Source organism: Bombus affinis, chromosome 5, assembly GCF_024516045.1.
Source record: "Bombus affinis isolate iyBomAffi1 chromosome 5, iyBomAffi1.2, whole genome shotgun sequence".
NCBI classification, from domain to species: domain Eukaryota; kingdom Metazoa; phylum Arthropoda; class Insecta; order Hymenoptera; family Apidae; genus Bombus; species Bombus affinis.
In genome coordinates, this window is record NC_066348.1 from 5,719,159 (window position 1) to 5,739,246 (window position 20,088).

At 34.0% G+C, this 20,088-nt stretch overlaps 1 protein-coding gene across 7 annotated transcripts in view; it reads right to left on the reverse strand.

The window, feature by feature from the left end:
- The window catches only part of LOC126916656 (phosphatase and actin regulator 4B), a 356,259-nt gene that overhangs the window by 5,859 nt on the left and 330,312 nt on the right, over positions 1 to 20,088 (reverse strand). For 4 of the 7 annotated variants that reach the window (XM_050722676.1, XM_050722675.1, XM_050722674.1 and 1 more), the window contains 9 exons: positions 18,297 to 18,530; positions 16,926 to 17,175; positions 15,166 to 15,198; positions 11,223 to 11,368; positions 6,255 to 6,411; positions 3,642 to 3,697; positions 2,688 to 2,791; positions 2,416 to 2,588; positions 1 to 1,676 (listed from right to left, as the gene is read on the reverse strand). The exon at positions 1 to 1,676 is cut by the window's left edge and continues 5,859 nt beyond it. In XM_050722676.1, coding sequence (XP_050578633.1) covers positions 1,661 to 1,676; positions 2,416 to 2,588; positions 2,688 to 2,791; positions 3,642 to 3,697; positions 6,255 to 6,411; positions 11,223 to 11,368; positions 15,166 to 15,198; positions 16,926 to 17,175; positions 18,297 to 18,530 — 1,169 coding nt within the window. In that variant the 3' untranslated portion in view covers positions 1 to 1,660. The remainder of the gene's footprint in view (positions 1,677 to 2,415; positions 2,589 to 2,687; positions 2,792 to 3,641; positions 3,698 to 6,254; positions 6,412 to 11,222; positions 11,369 to 15,165; positions 15,199 to 16,925; positions 17,176 to 18,296; positions 18,531 to 20,088) is intronic. The other 3 variants (XM_050722670.1, XM_050722673.1, XM_050722671.1) reach the window with 3 other exon arrangements.

A 20,088-nucleotide genomic window follows, 5' to 3' on the forward strand; every position in this document is an offset into this window, starting at 1 on the left:
GATAAAAATCACGATCCGTGGAATTCTATCGATAAATCACATAATAGTCGCCATATATATCACGAAGCTATGCGTTTTTTTTTTCATTGTATTTCCTTTTTTTTTTTCATTTTTCTCTTACTCTTTGTTCGATCGTTTTGTCGATTAAAAAAACGAGGCTTTTATTTTGTTCGATTGAAAAAATCGAGTCGATGATAACAATTCCCTATCGGTTTTTTTTATTGAACGTCAACGTATAAAAATATTTCAAACTAACCCATCTTTAAACAACTAAATCGAAAGCTAAATCAATCTTTCTCATCGACGTTCTTCCCCACTTTTCTTTCATTTGTTTTTTAATCACCTATCGTGATGCACATTCATCTCACGTCGAGTTTGAGTATTTCGCGAACTATCCGCAAGATATTGTTATCATACGAATGCTAAAGGATTAAAACTTTTTTCTTTAGGAGTCGCTTTTTTCTTTACGTATACACGTTTTGTTGCCAGGTGACACTGACGAGCTAGCCTGATGGCAAAAGGAGAAGTTATGATCTAAAATCTACAGAAAGACCCGTTCACCTGCGAGCTCACGTGCCCTTTTTCCCTTCCCTCTATTAAACGAATTTCTTCTATCATGAAGAGGGACTGTTTAAAGAGCCACCTTCGTCGATCGTGCTATCTTTCTATCTTCATCTAGCTACTTCCAATGTATACGCTTAATTTTCATATTATCTTAGAGTTTATCTGAAAATGTACTTTAAGGATATATAAATCTCTCTTTTCAATTACATCTCAATCTAATTATTTCCCATAAAAGTCAAGTCAATGCCTCGCAATAAGAAATTCTGAGAGATGGCAAAGTTTCGTAGTCGACGTGAAGCATTAACTTTAAATGAAACAAGCAATTACCTGCTCTTTCATTTTTAAATAGCTCCACGAACATTCGTACAAAAAGAGTCTCATATCATTATAGAACGACGTTTTCGATTTTCTAAGTTGCAAATTTCTAACGCTGCAATCTTAGTCTTCTATCGATCTCCTCTCTCTCTCTCTCTCTTCTTTATTTTTCCTCTATTTGTTTTCTTAGTTTGGCATCGAAAGAATGCAAAAGTGCTCAAAAAGATCGTCACACTGGACATTCCGACAATTTTATCCAAAGAACGGAGTAATTTTAATAGACGCGTCAGATGAGCTCAGGCGTGAACGAGTCTTTTTTTTTTCTAACAAAGAGAAATCAGCGAGTGACCCGACGCGATCGCTTTGTTACGTTTTCTCTTTCCTCAATTACTCCATAGGACGGGCCACCCTATATCACAATCTTCGTCGACGTCGTGGAGACGTTCGTCGTCAGCGCGAATGGCGGATGACCCCGATGCGTGGGTGATGGATAGGACGATCTACCGATGAGAGAGACGCAATGCATGACACGATGACGACGAGGACGATGACGACGAATGACAACACGACGCAGCAACGTCATAAAAAGAAACCACCGTCACCGTCGCCCCGAGTACAAACGGAGTATTAGCAAAAACTCCTCTTGTCGTGAAATAACCCCGGTAGCCACGATCAACCGAGAGAGATTTTATTTTTGTTATCCAGCCTCGACGCGAGGCCACCACACTGCACCTTCACCTATACCCGCACCACACTGTAGCACCTCAACACATTGCAATTGTCATGGCCTATGGAACCTGTAACCGAGCAGAATACAAATGCGCTACTTGAGTCTGTAGTTAATGGACCGGCTGGAATGGGTGGGATAGCGATTGATTTCTATCAGACGATATTGAATTTAATTTCGAGCAATCTATTTCGTTAATCCTTTGAAATCTCCAGTACACTTTTATAGCAAAATCTTCTGAAATTAAGAACTTTGTTTCGATAAGGGTTTTAAATTTATTTAGACTGTAGTCTTCTTTTTATTTTCCATTCTTTATTACAGAAGATAATACAGATATAATTTTTCTGTTATCTATGTGTCTGCAGTGGCACAGAAGAATCCAAAGGATTAAGGTTTTATTTGAAATTGGTTTCGTTGGAACGCAATAAAAGTACAATTTAAAGCTTCTATAGTAGTTTCTTGGGGGTTATAACATGAATTGCAGTACTTTGTGTGTAAAAGAACAAACACATTGTCTGTCTATTTCATTTGTTTCTCGTGCCAATTCAGCGTGTTATGATAGATACAAAAATGCAGTTATTATTATCTGTGAACGATGCAAATAATCTCATGTCTGAATTTATGGAAATTTCATATTTTTACTTCTAATAAAATATATTAATTATCAAACATATTAATTATCTAATAATCTAGAATTTCTATTGTTTTTAAACTAAAAAGATTAATCTGTCTCATAAATAAATGAATATACAGGGCATGTCAGAATTATCTTTATATTTCCATCATAAATACATGAAAAAACAGCGTACCTAGTGAGGTGTCGGCTGTCTTCATGAACGGCCATCTCCGAACTCTTAAACTCGTTCAACTCCTTTCTAATGGCTGCTTTGTCCTTAGGAGTCAATCGCGTCCAGGGTTTATCAGCCCTTCTGTCGTAATCATGAGCCTGTGTGACTTCGATGTAGTCGTTGAACCTGATAATCTAATAAAATACAGAAAAAAATCCAACATTTTTTTTACTTTCTTGGTTGTTTCGATTTCATAGCATAATGTTATAACGGTAAAACTGAACGAAACGCACCTTCTTTTCCTTGAGCTCCTCGACGGTCGGTCGAAAGCTGAGCTTCCGCAGTAGATACCGCTTTTTCTCCTCTTTTTGTTTCTTCTCCTCTGCAGGACTTTGCTCTGTAAATAGATTACGCGGGCATCATATTTTATCCAAGATTTATCGCGTGGCCGAGAAAATGGAAAAATTGTAAAAACATCGAAGTATGCGAACAATCTTGATATTTACTTGCTACGTATGAAACGATCGATTTTACAAAAGCGTAAAATCTTACATATTTAATCTTTCAATATTATTTATCAATCATTATTAATAACACATTGATTATAAATTTGAAATTAGCTGAATACAATATATTAATTGAACTTTTGTCAATTCTGACAATTATTTTATTACATAGATATTACGCGGAGAAAGCATCGAAGCAGCTTGTTTTTCTTAAACAAGAATTAAACTTGAAGATAATACGATTAAAAGTTGCTCGTAACATTGGGATAACTTTTGGAGAAGTTATATTAATTCTCCGTATTACTCTTGGGTCCATTTGGACAGATGCAAAATTTCACTTTTGTTTCAATTCTGTAGAAAAAAACCCTCTTTTATTACATAATAAAATAGACGTGTTAATAAATAACCTGAAATTTTTGCAGAATTCGGCGAAAATACAGAACATTAAAGAAGTTTGAAAAGGTCAAAATAAATAGATTTGCAGATATTGCAGAGAAAAATCTACCTTTAGTGTGAAAAATTTTAGTTGGAAATGACGGATCATACTTTAACATTTTGCTTCCCTGCTCGGTAGCTTTTAATATTACTTTGATTAACAGTTTTATTTCCGATAAATCTATTAAATTCAAAAAATAGTATCAAGTATTCGACCATTTCATCCGCAACAAGTTAATACATAGTTTCAATTTCAATTAACAAAGACAGATATTTTGCAAAAAGCTAATTTCGTTTGGAGCTTACTTTTCAAAATGTTTCGTTCCTCCAGTTCTTCCTGCGTCGGCCGCATACTCAGCCGCCTGAAACAAGAATGCCACGCGAATCAGTATAAGTTTAAAGTTGCTTTTCTTTCAATCGATTGGATCGATCAAGGGAGAGCGTAAAATTCACACGAAGACAAATAAGTGAATCATCGGGATTATCTTCTGTTTGCCCCGTGATCCGACGTATTGTCCTTAATGACATTTGTCAATTTGCTTTTATATTCTTCACACTTTTGGGAAGTATTAAATTCATTCTTGCAAATATTATAAATAGATGTTTTGACATTTCAGAAAATGAATCTATAATGATTGTTACAAGTTTATCGTCAGTTATAGGAGAGAAACTTTAGAATTGAATATGTTGTTAACCAAACCCATAGGAAAATTATCTTTGCAGTGAAATTCGTGTTTTTGTCACTTTCTTGCACGTTTAAAAAATATTAACAACGTTAATTATACGTAGATAGAATTAAATTAATTACTCGTTTCTTGACAAAACATTTTAGAATTTATTTCTTATTTTTAAAAGACTTGCATTTTCGAGTTTATCAAGTTAATCCCTTCTCAAACTATCTTATACTAGCTACTCTGTTTAGCTACCGAGTGACATAAAAAGTCAGGAGATCAACAAAACGGGGGCTACCGCATTTTGCCGCGTGATCTTCACAGTTAAAGTTAAAAGAAAAATACTGAACTGCCAGAAATGAAATAAAGTTCTTCGTAAAAAAAATTATTCAAGAAGTCGAAAGGTTAAATATGAAACGGGATCTAAATCTTTTTCAAGTTCTAACAATACATATACAGACTTCGATATCAACTGTTTTCTCATAAGCCAAAGATAATACGTTTTGTGCACTTCCTCCACGTAATGAGCGAAACGAAGTGCACTTTTGACTGTTCTATATTTCCACACGATTCAACAAACAATCTTTTACGTTTTAACATCTTCTACTTTAACATCGAAGCCGTACGGCCAATTTCAATCCACCAATGAATGATTAAACTTTCGCGAAGGAAAATCAATAAACGGAGGCATCAAGGATATTCGAATACCTTCGTACGTGCGTAGTTTTCGAATATTATATAGAATATAGTATTTATATAGTATTACGTAAAAAATTTGTATAAATTTATTTTGTGCAATTATTGCGATTACATTGGTAAAGTCTGAAATTGTTATATCAAAATTCTCCTATATGAGTAATATTAAAATCGGAAAATCAACAAAAATGTACCTGTTATATTCTTCTTCCGTGATAAATTAATTTTGTGCACTATACGAAACTTCTTGAAATTTCATTAGGTTTGTAATTAGACACGAGTATTGCGATTATATTGATAAAGTCTGAAATTGTTATATCAAAATTCTACTATATGATCATGGAGTAATATTAAAATCAGAAAGTCAGCAAAAATGTACCCATTATATTATTTTCTCTCGTGACGTTCATGTATTTATAAAAAGCTTCTACAGTAGTCATAAAAAGTGTTTGCACCATTTTTGTATCTGCACCATTTATTATAGCATTTCTATATCAATCAATTATGTCTGAATATATCAAGTTTCATATCATTTGGTAGTGCTTTCTTATGTCTAGAAAAATTAATAATATACTATGAAAGTGAGATGTGGAACCTGATGAAAACACGCCTTATTGAAAAATTAGAATGTGCATATACAAATATTTTTACAAATTTTGTAACCACTGTGTAATACTTTCAAATACTCGAATACTTCCGCGAGCAAGTGTAACAACATCGATTCTAGAAAACTCGTCAATGACGATCGAGAAATTCGTATTCACCCTAAAGGGCTTAGCTTGTGGAAGAAAATCGTTCGCGTTCTTGGTTTAGTCCTGAATTTATGATTCGTAGCTACGCCAATGCGAGTGCATAAATTCAAACGAAACGTTAACTACTTCGCCGGCCTGATATCGTTAACAGTTCAGGCAATGCTTTTCTATGGCCGCAGACGTCACTATTCATGGCAAAGCGAGATATGCGAGGATTCAATGGCCGTTTCAATGCAAACAATCAATGGACCGCCCTCGAATAATGTTTGCCGTGCTTTCATCTATTATCATTTATTTTATTTTACCATCGCTAAGGACGATGAGTTTATCGAAGCTTATAACGAGCTTCTTTTTCTTGTTTTTTTTTTTTATATTATGAAAGTGAATCTGTTTGATTGAAAATTACCTTTCTTTGTTGGGATGGAAATAGAAGTTATTTGTTTCAGAAAGTTAATTGTACCTTGCCCTTTTTTATCTGGTAACTTTTAACGAAAAAACATTTCTCTGCTTTTATGGAAATGAATCTGTTTGATAGAAAATTGTATTTCTGTTTTAGGCAGACAAGAATAAATTTCATTTGATTTCAAAAAGTTAATTGCATTTTCTGTTTGGTCTTTTTTTATTTAATTTCTATTTAGATTGTGAGTATGTTATACCAATTTATTAATTACTGTAATCTTCAGAGATCAATTGAGAATTAAAAAAAGAAGAACAGAAATAATTTTATCAATTTGTTTCTTGTTTATAATAAAAAATATTTTGTAATACTTTGTAAGAAAAAATGAGGAACATTTGTTCACCTGATAAGCTTGGCACCAATTGCCTCCTTCGTTTCCTGCCTCTCATTGTCCGTCTGTAGTTGAAGGATGTTCCTGTTGATGAGCTCCTGCCTATCTGGCCTGAGGGCGAGCTTCAGCGACAGCGACTCCTTGCGCGCAATCTTTGCTGCCAACCGGCCTGCAATTAGAGAAACAATTAGTTTCTTAATTAAACATGACTTATATGTTCACGAGACGCTAACTCATGGAGCTCCTTTTCGCAGATGAATATTACTTTCGAAATGACACTAATTAACTTTTTAAAGCATTTAATGGTAAAGGATAAATTAATTGCTATTAATGGCATCTTATTTTTAAATATTAGATTACAGGAATTTTCTTCCGATATTAATTTAAAATTGGAATCTTTTTATTCTACTCTACATGGTCTGTAATTACTTCCGAGATGGTGTAATCTTTCTGAAGAATTTGACACTGACTTTTTGATCAAACTATACAAGGTATTAATTGTAATGTGATTCATCGCCGCTATTTTTGAGACACTTCTGACTATCCGATAAAAAATTATTCCAAATAAGAATTAATCAACATTAAATCAACAATAGATCGTAATATAAAAAATTGCAAAATTTAACTTTGCAAATCTAAAATTGCAAACTTTATATACTAAGATTTCAATGTATAAAATTATATTACAGAATATAATATACGAAAATAAAATATTCTAAATACAGTACTCGTTATAGAATGTAATAAGTAAAACAAATGTCTAATAAGAGTCCATTTGTTTAACTGTATTCACAAAAATATATATCATAAATTCTTAATCCACTAATAAGATTCCTCACTGTCGCCTAAATCAACATGCTGTATATAGACAACCAAAGTACACGTTAATTTTTCATCGATTCTTTTGTATTTTAACCACCGATTTAAATTCAATTTCGATTTACCACTGAAGAGGGAGGAACAGCTAAGGCTACGACGTATAGGAGGCTCGTGTTTAAAAAAATCCATCGAGCCACAGGCGATCGACAAAGTCGACGCAGTCCAGATTGACAGCATGGTGTCATCGCACTGTTAATTCTTTCCTTAATCTTTTCCAAAAATTAAAATTCCCTTCCGAGGTAATCTTCCTCGAATCGATCTCGGCCCGAGTCCGCAAATTCGTAAATGAATCAATTTAGATTAGGTTTAGATTGAATTGACAACTTCTTCAAGCTTCAAACTACAAACTTTAAAGAATTTGTAGGTTCGAGACGACTGATTTAGATTTTTTAACAAACTGACGAACTTTCCATTATAGTTTCCGATGGTTCGATAGGACGATAATCTGCGTTTCGTAGGAAGATCGTTAATTCAAAACAACGCAACGGCCAGAAACACACTGAACTGCTTGCCAGCGATCTTCGAGGATTAATATAACCTTCGAGGCGTTTGCGTGATCACGCGTTTGTCTATGTGAATAAACGTATCGCGCCGGGAGTATAATTAGTCCGGACTGCGAATGCTTATTTCGTGTGTTTGGCAATCAAGCTATCGCCATCTTTTTACGACCCTTTCACGCCTCATATTTTATCCCGTAAAGTACCTGTCCACCCTTGTTCGAAACCACTTCACTTTATCATCGCCTTTCTTGTTAGGAAAAACACAAAGTACATCCTCGCTCAAACATCTTCGAATAATTATTGTACTTGCTTTAAAGTCAGAAGAATTAAGTAAATAATGAGGTGGATAATAAAGTAGGTAATAAAGGTATGAAGAAATTTCTTTTGATCAATTGTCATGCCTGTGACTTGATGCAAGAAGTACCAATGTCAGTGTTCATAAAATTAAGGATTGAAAGATATGTTCAAAGATTCGTTCAAATAATTTCTGACACGAAGAAGATAGAAGTTTCTGCTATTTCGGATTTCTTTTCTGATGCAAGGAGAGAAAACTAAAGCTTATGTTATTTGCGTGTTTCATGTTGACTTTGCTATCCTTTTGTAGGAAGTTGATTCTATGAAAAATGTTCACACTGGCATATACAAATGCCATTATAATAATTTTTAGGTAGAATTTGAAATCGTCGTTTTTTATATAGAATGTAAAATTATTCACAAACTCAACACCGGGTTTAACTTTTTTTCTGTAAAAGTATAACATTGGACACTTCTTGCACCAAGCCACAAATATAATTGGAATTTTGTTTGTTTATGAACATATTACGGATGTTTATACACATATGCAAGACTATATGAAATAACTATATATATAATAAGTGAAATAAATCTCTTTCCATGCAATCAAAAATGAGAGATATCCTAAGATTTTTTAACGGAAATGCACGTCGCGTTTAAAAGGTTTGATTATCGCGAAGGGCTTTAAAGTTTTTAATTATTTTGGTTAAAAACATATATACGCAAGGATAATTCGGACTAGCATGCTCCTTCAGGATGAAACTAAGCAAACGAACTTAACAAACGTGATCTGCTGAGCTCTTAGTTGTAGAGATACGACTGGTTTGAGTTGTTGAACGAAGCGTCGAGTAGTGTCTAATTGGATATACGAAGTGGAATTAGTCCAAGACCAGAAGTCATGTTTACGATGCAATATTTTTATACAAAATCTTCGTGCTATATTGTCGTATATTATTGTCATATTCGTTACAAAACAATTTTCACGCATTTAGTCTTTACATAATAGTAATGTAATACTTTTTCACATACACAAATGAATGTATAGCAAATAAAATATTATTCGTTATGCATTATTCGAACAAAAGTGTGCTTTAACAATGTCCAACATTATTGCAGGATACCCGTTTGAAATATTGGGTTATCGAGTTTTCGCTTTATTCAAACACATAAAAGTTACATTGAATTTTTGTCTCGAACTTTTACTCTAAATTATACATGTTTAGTTCCCTTTAAGAGCAATTTCGTTCTCTTAAAAATTAAAGCTATCCTTCTGCCTTTCTTCCACCAGAAACGTAAAATATTACAATAATTCTTGTAACACCATAACGCTAAATATCGCAAAAAGAACCTTTAAAAAAAAAAAGAAGAAAGAAATAAAAGCTTCCTGTCTCATGATTTTTAGGCATTTATGGGAAATATAAAAGTGCAAAAATATAAGGAATGTATATATCCAAAAATATATAGAATGGTTATGTAATGGGCGAAGTAAATTTCTCAGCTAGTGTTCTTTCCTTCTTGATTTCTATAGCTAATTCTTTAGTAGATGTCTTCTATATTAATTTCTCTAGCGAATTATTACTGATTATTATTTTCCATTGCGATCTGAAAGATCATGGGACATAACATGCAATAATATATAAAGTACTCCAAAGTAGAATATTCGTTATAATATTTAGAAAATGCAACAATTCTGTGCACAGATTCCATTTCTTTAATTGTGTCTAAAAATGTAAATCTGTATAAATATCCGTAACCTAGCGATCAGCATAAAGTAAATTAAAGTGGGATCGGATCGAGTAACGTTAAGATGGAAAAGTAATCGAAAGAATCATTAACGAATCGCTTTAATTGCCTCGGATTAATTGTTAAGGGGTTCACGTTCACATTTGCATAGGTTAAAGTGGAGAAGAAATTTCAATTAGATACGGTAGTGTTGCAGCTACATCGTTTATGTAATTCCTTTCTCCAGAAGAAAAAAAAAAAAAGAAAAAAAAGAAAGAAAAAGGAACAGAAAAAAAAAGAGAAAGGAAAGAAAAAAAGAACGACGAGGATGGTATTGTGTTTCTCATTAAGCTCGACCAACACCGAACGAATCTTCCATTGAAAAAAGCTTTTATCCTTTTTGCCCTCGTTTAAGATGTTATTAAAAAATATTTCTCACGGGGCTTGCTCCCTTAACACATCCACTGCTATCAAAATGCAACATGCTTAACTGTGAAATGGATTTCTTTTTTTCTAGAAATGTATTGAAAAATGTAAATAATAAGTTTTGTCTTGACATACTGTGACTCGGCTCGTTCTTTGTCTTGATGTCAACGAAAATGTGGCAATTACATAAGCAGAATTATTTTCTTGGAGATAATTGAATCAACGCAACGTATACGTCGAAAGTTATATACGTTGAAAGTGACGTTTGCAATAACTGAACTACGTTAAACGAGAGAATAAGTTAATCGTCAAGCTCGTCGATGAGTTATCGAGGCCATCGGCTACACGTGGATCGAACGGTGGTTATTCGATGCCTCAATGTTTAATAATATCGATGTGGAGAGATGGAGAAAATGGAAAAAAAAAAAAGAAAGAAAAGGAAAAGTTGCTAATGGAAGCGTACGGCGAACCTTGGGCGTATAAAAAATTCACGACAGAACTTTCCCAACGCAGAGGCAAATGAAATTAAGTCGTCTTTTGATAATCCATTAATTAACTTCCCACTGAAAAATCAATAGTTGGCCGTAGTTTTTAATAAAAAATGGAAGACGAATTTAATGCCATTTTCTGTCAAATTCGCATCCTTAGAGCATCGAAATTTCAAAGTCAAAATAGTCAATGAATTTTATATATAGGACGCTGGCTGTTTTTAACAGCCAGCGCAATTCACATTCTTGAGACGTCTCTATTGTGCGAATGATATGCACATGCAATTTGCGATAGACAGCTCAGTTATTGATATCACACGCTGTATTCAACATAGGATGAAACTTTATTATAGTTTTCGCAAATATACGAGTTCTCGCTACAGATTTCACTGCTGAATAAATTTTCCTATTTCTATTTTAATGCAGTCTTCAGGTTATACATATTTGGACACACGATCGATACTTTATATTATTACTATAAAATTAAGAATACTAAAAGCTACGCGGACATAACCACTTATTTAATTTAACCACTTCAGACATCCACTTCTCTATTCACCTCTATGACTCCCATAGCAGTCACTGGATTAAACTTTCCTAAACTTTTTTCCTCATAATTCCCTGGGGGCTACCTACACTAAATTTCCACCGCACTCGTTTCCGGTACTTACTTTTCTCATCGTCGTACTCGTCCCTGTAGAGTACCTGTCCGTCTCCGGAATCGCCGTCAGCGTCCTCCCGTATCACGTACGGCCGCGCGTTTTCCTTGTTCTCCAAAGTGCACGGTAAAGCGAGGCCAAATCTGACCGGTCGACTGCTGAAAGAATCGTCACGAAACATATTCAATCGATTATTATTGTTATCATTTATTAAATAAAGCGCTGATTGACGCTACTTGAATCAATGTTCTACTCTACGGCGATTCAAATACGAATATATGCGATTACGGAGGGGGATGAAATAATGGTACACGGCCTGGTCAGTATGCACTACCGATTATCAGTATCCGGACACTTCGATCGATCTGTACTAACACTATGTGAAGGTTGCCAAAGTGTTCAAATTAATATCAATGTAATAATTAGAAGTAGCATTTACTACGTTTCTTAAAAAGTCATCATATCAACCTAGTCCACTATCGAATTGGGACCATTCGAAATCACTAAATATCTTTCATTAACATCGGAAGATACGACTAAATTTGATGTATCACGACAATTCATATTAATTACTAAGATGTTACGCATGTTTCGCTTATACTCTTTTTAGCAGAATTTATATATTTATGCAATAGTGTTGCAGTTAAAAGTGCGAAACTTGTATACATGGTCCTAATTTAATGGACATGGACTGTAAATCTGAAGTATATGTTAAAAACATAGCAATAATATATCAAATATCACTGTTTGTATCGATATCTAACGTATTCCTATCAGTTTAGAAGATCTTTTTTAATGACTCGTAATTTAGAAATTAAAATAATTCTGTAATGTTTGATAATCAGAAATACTGATTTTACTATTGCACATCACGCTTTTAACAATATAATCTAACCGCGTCACAATATTTGATTATACACAACTTTGCAGATTATATGGAATAAATTTATTGCAACTCGATTTGCCTGCAATTTTGCACTCAGAATACAGAATCTTATTAGTAATAAGCAAGGGTCCGGATACTTTCTGGTGGTAGCGTATTTATCTGCACAGTGTATGTGTATGTGACACGTTGATGAAGATAACAGAAGCAAGTTACGGGTCCTCCGTGAAACGGACATTGTCCTTGTCCGTCACGAAATGGGTTATCAAACGACGTCGACGCAGATAACGCCGTTTCCTTTCCGACGCGGATGCAACATTTTTTTTGTCATGTTTAACTTCGCGTTGCAGACTGGTTGAGATATTCGTGATATCGTGGAAAGGAAGCTGTGACAGTTATCTTCCTCTTTTTATTGTTTCTTTTACTTTTTTAATTTGGCCAACTTGTTGAAAAAGTGTCTCATCACAGATTTTAATGGGACTTCTTTTAATCTTCGTTGATACGTATGAACGAATGGAAAAATGAGACGACTAAAAAATTGCTTAGAGTTTTTCCACCGTTATTTTTCGTTCTAAGATGTATTTTTTCTTCATCGAGGTTATTCTTTTAATTTCGTCCGTTGTTTCTACGTATCGATGAAGATCGATTCTGATTTTAATTTGTTTCTGTTACCATTTCCAATTTATGAGCGAACAAGGAGATGGCAAGTACTGCGAAATCTCGAATGAGTTGACTGTATGCGCATTTGATGCTTTCCGTTAATGGTAAGATAGCCCCAGAAAGATTTGAGTATGTGACTCTTTGTTCTCGAGAAACTATTCGAGAAGTTATGTTCTTGCTTATTATTTATGTTTTAAATGCTTCTATTACAATCTCTACTCACAACATGATAAAAATATCCATTATGATAAATAAAGAATAATTAAAAGCTAGTAATAAAATAAAAAAGCTAAATAAAGAATAATAAAAAAGAATTTATTAATTTCTCGAAAACAAAAGGTCATGCATTTAAATCCTTCGGGGACTGTTTCACCATCAACCTAAAGCATCGAATGTACATGCAGCCTACTCATTCGAGATTTCGCAGTTCTTGCCACCTCCTCGTAGGTAAATCTGTTAAAAGGGGATTAATATTATTATTTTACGAATTATTAAAAATGGTAGAATACAAAATTGATCTTTATACATTTAGACAAATTTACAAGGGTGTTTTTACAAAAGAGAATAATTTCAAATTTATGCATCATAATCCTTTGCACTGAATTAAGATTTAGTGCTATACGATGATATTTGTGGAATTATTGTCAGAACTCTATTGTTATTTCTTGTTTTGTTTTGCTTTCTGATGATGAAGATGATAGTGCGAAGGATTAGGATGCCGAATAATATATAATAAAAAAAACATAGTAACAGAAACGAGCACATAGAAAAGGTTTCAATATATTGCAAACTCCAATTATTTAAACAGCTGAGTTCCAGACAGACTTAACACCCCCAAGTTATATTAACCTCCAGCTGTTCAAACATTGAAATGTCAGCTGAATTTAATTAACCCTTCAATGATTAATCGTTGTACACGCACAACAATCGTATGCCACAAACTCTAAAGTATTTTTGCGTGGTAATACTTTTAATGTAAAGGTAGATGCTAGTTACGAATTAAGATGAAATATTCGAATTGTAGAAATAATAAAATAACAGAAAACAATGATAGTTTCTTTGTGAATAGATGGTCCATTTATACTCATTTATATCGATATTTTATAGTTTGATAATACTAATATATTTCATGCATTTAAGGCCATATAAGCATTAATTATAATATAAATGTAACAAATTTCAAAATCACCACCGAAGCTAATGTCACAGAAGGGTTAAAAGAAATTCTTCAAGAACATCGTGCACGAATTTTTAAAAAACAAATTAACGAACGTTATTTTCCTCGAGAAAACTTCGAAAAAGCTGTGAAAAGAAGAGTGAATCTGAAACAACGCGTTTCTTAACCAAAAAATTCGATCGTCAGTCGTGAAAGCGAACGAGCGTAAAAAGCGTCGAAGCCGCGTGGCATTGGAAACGTAAGAAGACAAGAACTCGAAGCAAAGAACTGTCACGGACCGAGGTGACGTTTCTTAATCTATTACAGCCGACGTACGAATCGAGCTGCTTTGTACTGTCCAGCTCGATTCGTTGGCAACGATAAGGAATCTCGAGATCCTCGTTCTCGTCGATCGATGGTTCGAGGTTCTCTAGCCGCGTGAAACGCAAATAATCGGATGAGTGAAGCGTGGGCGACAGTTTTCATGGGTTTCCCTAGGGTTTTCTCATGCTTAAGGTCGTAGGTTTACCATGCTCACGGCGTTCCTGATGCTGACACAGAGATAGAAAGAAAAAGAAAGAGAGAGAGAGAGGAAAGAGTCTCTAGAGAAAAATAGAAATATACAATAAATATATAAAAAAAGAAAAATAGAGCAAATATAGAGAGATCTAAAAAAGAACGAGGAAAGAGATAATAAAAAGAGAAGAATGAAAGAGAGTAAAATATAAATACACTGTGCCTTGTAACAATAAAACCACCTTAAAATTTTCAATTCTTAACAGCTACAATGCAACGAAACTTGATTAGAAGTATGCAAGATTAAATAGTTGAACTTGCAAAAGCTATTGTTACATATTCATTTTATTCTATCTTGAATTCAATTTTTATATAATTAAATATTATGCTGTATGTTATGAAACAAGAATAAACTGCGAGTACATTTCCATCATTTCTCTTTACTCTATTGCGCATAATTTGTCCTTTGTGAGGAAAAAAAGGATAAATAGTTCCTCAATACGATATCAAACATGTTTAACGTACAAAAATTGAAAACTTTTAATTGGTTCCACAGTTATGAGACTCAGTGTGTATATACAAGAGATAGAAAAATATTAAGAAAAAGAGACTAGATGATTGTTGGTTCTCTGCGATCAACAGCCGTGGGTATAAGACAAATATTTATACATATATATATATATTTAGGTATATATACCATATTGGTTCGCGCATGCTTAGTTAGACCAATGCCCAATTACCATATTCTCATCCTAGGCCTCAACGGTGGCCTTCTGGTTAAGCATAAGAAAAATACCATACTTTTAACTAGTGACTGACACATAATGTATTTTTTGTTGTATCTTTTTTTTTGTTTTTAATGGACGGATGCGCGAAGCTACCCGTTCGTGAGATTCGCCTCACCACCGGAGCATCGTTCTCGATCCCTTCGATCCAACCTTCGAAACACACGTCGCCGTCTCTTCTTTTGATTTAACAATCGAAACGGAACACTCTCTGTACTTTACTTTGGATTTAGTATCTCGGTTGTTACGTATGAAACGCTGCCTCGTAAAGGAACCTATATAACGTTTACGCGGCTGGGTAAATGTACCGCCATAGTCTGACTGCTGCTCGAAATACGACGTCGTATAAAATGTTACTGCTTGGTAGTGCACTTAAATTTCCTGTTACTTTTTCGGCTTTTTTCCCAGTGCACTTTAAGTTAAAGTCTTTTGCCCGACGAATATTATGATTTAAATATTTGGAAATTCTTTCCTTGTACGGTGACCTTAATAATAATTAATAGGCGACATTAGCGTATCGGTAATTAGGAGGAAGTTGTGAGTTACAGAAATCTGTTGGATAAATAATTTTGAGAATTTTGTAAGTGCGCGTTAAGTTATGTTTTTTGGTTTGATAAGACTTCTGAGTGGAAAATTTGAAAATTCATAATATTGTGTTATTTTTTTTTGTAAATATCAAGGTTTCTTTGCATAATAATTTGGAAACATGTTATAGTGATATTCGTGAATTATCGAGTTAAAGGATATAGAGTCCTTTTGTACCCGGAACCGATAATTGTTTTTGTGAAAAATGTAGAAAATTTGCAAAATCATTTATTTGTAAATATCAAGTCAATTTCATTAATATCAAGAATTTTGTATCGACTCAGTTTGCAGATTACAACTTAAAAAAATGTGTTTCACTATGCTTCTACTAAAACATAACTGATCTATTTCAAAAAATTACAGAACTTCATTCCTTAAATTTTGCACCATAACGTATGACGCTTAAATTCGACGAATGTAATGTAAAATAGTCCACGGAATCGAGAAAATCGAGGCGTTACTACCGAAATTCGTCGAAATAATATCGAAAGTAGCACGACGCGCATCCATTTGAACGAAACGATGAGTGAAAGGGAACCTGCAATAGAAAAAGAAAGAGAGTATGCGGGAACACGGTGCACGTGCGCGTGAGAGAGATGACAAGGCCGGAAGGTGAAGAACGATGTTCCAGACGAGCTTCTTCAGAGTTTCCAGGAATTTTTTCATTAAAACCAGCACGCTAATTAAACTCAAACAATTCGTCCTTAATTTCAGTCGAATCTTTTATTCTCTATACCAAAGTCGTTTGACTACGATCGAGAAATTCTTCCAATAAAATCACAATTAAACCAAAAAAGATATCTTATTATCGATGTTTCCGAACCCCCGAAGAAGACTCGTTTTGTTTCGCGACGAATCTTGTGCTTGATCGAAAGAAAGACTCGCGGGCACTTTGTTGAATTATTCCTTTTCGAGAAATATTTCTTTTTCATGTAACATTTTTAACGATCGAAATTAAAAACTTTCTTATATAGAAATATATCTCTTCCTAAGAAATTTTCCTGATAGTTTAAATTAAGAGCTCGATGAATCTTTTTCTCTGTTTTGTTGTATGACCATCGAGTCTTTCGAGAAGAAAGGTGTCTGAAGGGCTTCCCGTCAGCAGAGAAATCGCTTGCTGTTGCACTAACTTGAAGGAGGCATGCAGCTCCTGACGAAGGGTCAACGGCCTGTTCTCCTGCGTTGGCGTGTTCTGCGGCGTGCCAGGCCCACTTCCGGAACCCCTCTTCTTCAGCACACTCTTCAGCGGCACCGCGTGAAACTTAGGCTCCTTCGCGGGGATCTCCTCGACCCTGGACGTGTCGATGGCCGGGTCCGGCTGCGACATCCTTGGCACGTACATGTTGTCCTCTTCCTCCACGTCGAAGTCTTCTTCGTCCTCTGTGATAGGTGGAGGAAAAATAATCGTAGGATGTGTTTTTAATAAATTAAAAGATTGGATTTTCTATGGGTTATTACTATCGATTTTAAAGAAAGACAAATCTTTAGATAAATTGTTTTTAAGGTGTAAAAAGGGAATATGTTTAAGAAGAATACAAAAACATATCGAATGTTTTAGTGTTGAAATCGAGATACTAAAATATTTTGGATACTGTTTTATTTATACTAACAGAGAAAAATGCCACATCAAAGTTTGACTTTGAGTAAAGTTTTGTTCTATGTTAAAATAATAGCTAATTTACTATTAGTGGTATAGCCACATTTAAGGCCATACAGATTTTAAGAAGTATTTTGAATTTTAGATTCCAAAAATTTTTTGTCAGTCGAAGTTTAAAATTTGTTCGTAATAAATGTAATAAAAATTATGCATTTCTGCTTCTCGGAATTATCTACTTTTAGAAGCCGTCTTTGAAATATATATTTTATAAAATACCTTCAAAGATACTTCAGGAAAAGAAACAATTCCAAATTTATAGATACCATTGAGATAGATTCGATATCTCGAGTTTTAAACTGCAGTTTTGGTGCTCTAAACAAATAAACTTTACTGTCTGACCAATTTTATGGCCTCGCTATATCGATGGCACTGACAGTACGTATTTTTATGGTACGATTTAATTGAATCGATTTTAATATTGTTATTTAACGGTTATTGTTTACATATTTAAAAATTCTAGAAATTACAGCTTTTCTATCGTTACAGTATATTATTGGTAGGTGTTATGAAAGACCCTGAGAATTATTTTTGAATAATTTTCAAGACGTGGTAGATATAAACAATGAAATTTTAATTAAGAAAAAGTCAAACTTGGAATATAACAAAAATTTTTTCAACCCTGAAAATCTAATAAGAGCACAAGAATAAAAAACAAATGAAAAGATTTTACTAGACTTATAAATTTGTATAACAACCCATTGATATCATACAATATTTATTATTAATATAATAACATATTCAATCTAAAGTATACGAATAAAAATGAAAGACATAGTCTTTATTCATATATTCACAGCAGAATAAACAGTATATATATAATGAACAGTAAACCTTTGGTACATACCTTCTTCTTCGTAGTCGGACGACAAAGGATTCCGTATTTGCCGTTGCTTAGCCAACAAGAGGGTAGGACTCGAAGAGCTGAACATCGGAGGAGGCGGAATCGGCCCAATTTCGCTCAGAGGAATCGGCGGTTCCGGAAGTTCCGACAACATCAACGTATTCTGAGGTGGGAGAGGATAACACCTCTCGATTACCTGCTGGTTTTCGCTGCTTTGGTCTAGGACCCCCTTCTCCACTGAAAACGGATAAAACAAATAATTTGTTAGTCCACTTCGTTTACTTTATTTACTAATTATATTTTATTAATTATCTTTATATATAATTAATAAATTTTATTATATTGATTCTCTATAAAGTAATTTTATTTATTATATTTGTCAATATATTACTGTATTTAATTATGGTATTATATATTGGTACTTATACTTAACAAATTATTCATAGCAATCATTGGTTCATAAATTCTAGATTATAATGAAAAGCTATAATTGATTATGCATTTTTTATGTTATAAGCAAATAATTTTTTATTATAGAAGATTAAATTACATAATTTATATAAACACCAAAACATAGTAGAAAACTAATATAACATGTATGTATGAATTGTAGAAGTGGTAATACAATTATACGAAGTATAAAAGCGATTTAAATTAAAGATTCGTAAGGTAATAGAATTGTGGACGTATCTAGGCACTTGGAGAGCCGTTCTATCGCATATTCTATTGGACTGAATCTCAATACTTCCGATTGAATTCGAATATAGAACGCCCTACTTCTCTAGGGTGGATCGAGTGACAAGGAACATCCTATGAAATTAGAATCTTTGAGATCGTTTTTATTATTCTATGCCTTGAAAGGAAATTCTAGTTCACCCTCGTAGCATCAAGAATGATTAAATTTACTTAAAATTATGTTTACTAAAAACAGACAGCGTATAAAATTATTATAAAGAAATAATATCAATAAAACCGACAATAAACAATTCTCAATATTTTTCCATTTTCAATCGTCTCGATGCAACGGCAATTAAACGAAGTTGACTCATTGTTGGACCTTTATTTGGTTCTATATCTTCTATAAAAATTAATCCTGCAAAATTATCGCAATCTTCGAGACAACGCAACACGTTAATAATCCACGGAAACACATCATTGTCCTATCGCTGTTAAATTTACTCCGCATGTTCTTCAATCTCACTTAACAGCGTCCCAATAACTCTCTCGCAATTCATCAGCTCTCTACGATCTCCACCAATCTATCAAGTGCACCTAATCAATCCTAACAATCTCTCGTTTCGATCAATTCGAAATGACAATTTCCCCCCTATTATACCATATTCACATAACGCAGTTGGAATGCAACGATGGAAACGAGAATGTCACGATCGGCGGACAACGTTATTCATGGCCACTTCTCTCCAAGATGGAGGAGAGAAAACGTGTGCCAATCCTTTCGGGAAATATGATTCATCGGGGAGTATAGATCCGGCGGAAGCTTGGCAAGTAAGTATGCATTGCTGGTTCCGTTCGTCGTGACAAATTGTGAAATTCCACCTCCGCGAGTTTTTCCCACGGATTCCCTTGCGACGCTCATATTCTCTCCTCTTTCTCTCTTTCTTTCCTTCTACTCCTCCCGGCCCTCCGTTTCCTCATTTTTTATTCAGCACCTGCTGTATCATTTGCGTCACGGTTCATTTGTCACGAGAAATTCTCGCGTAAACCGTAATAAATGAACGCAGCGCGGATTCGCCAGACGACACAATGTAACAGAGATTTTTGCTAAATTTCAAAT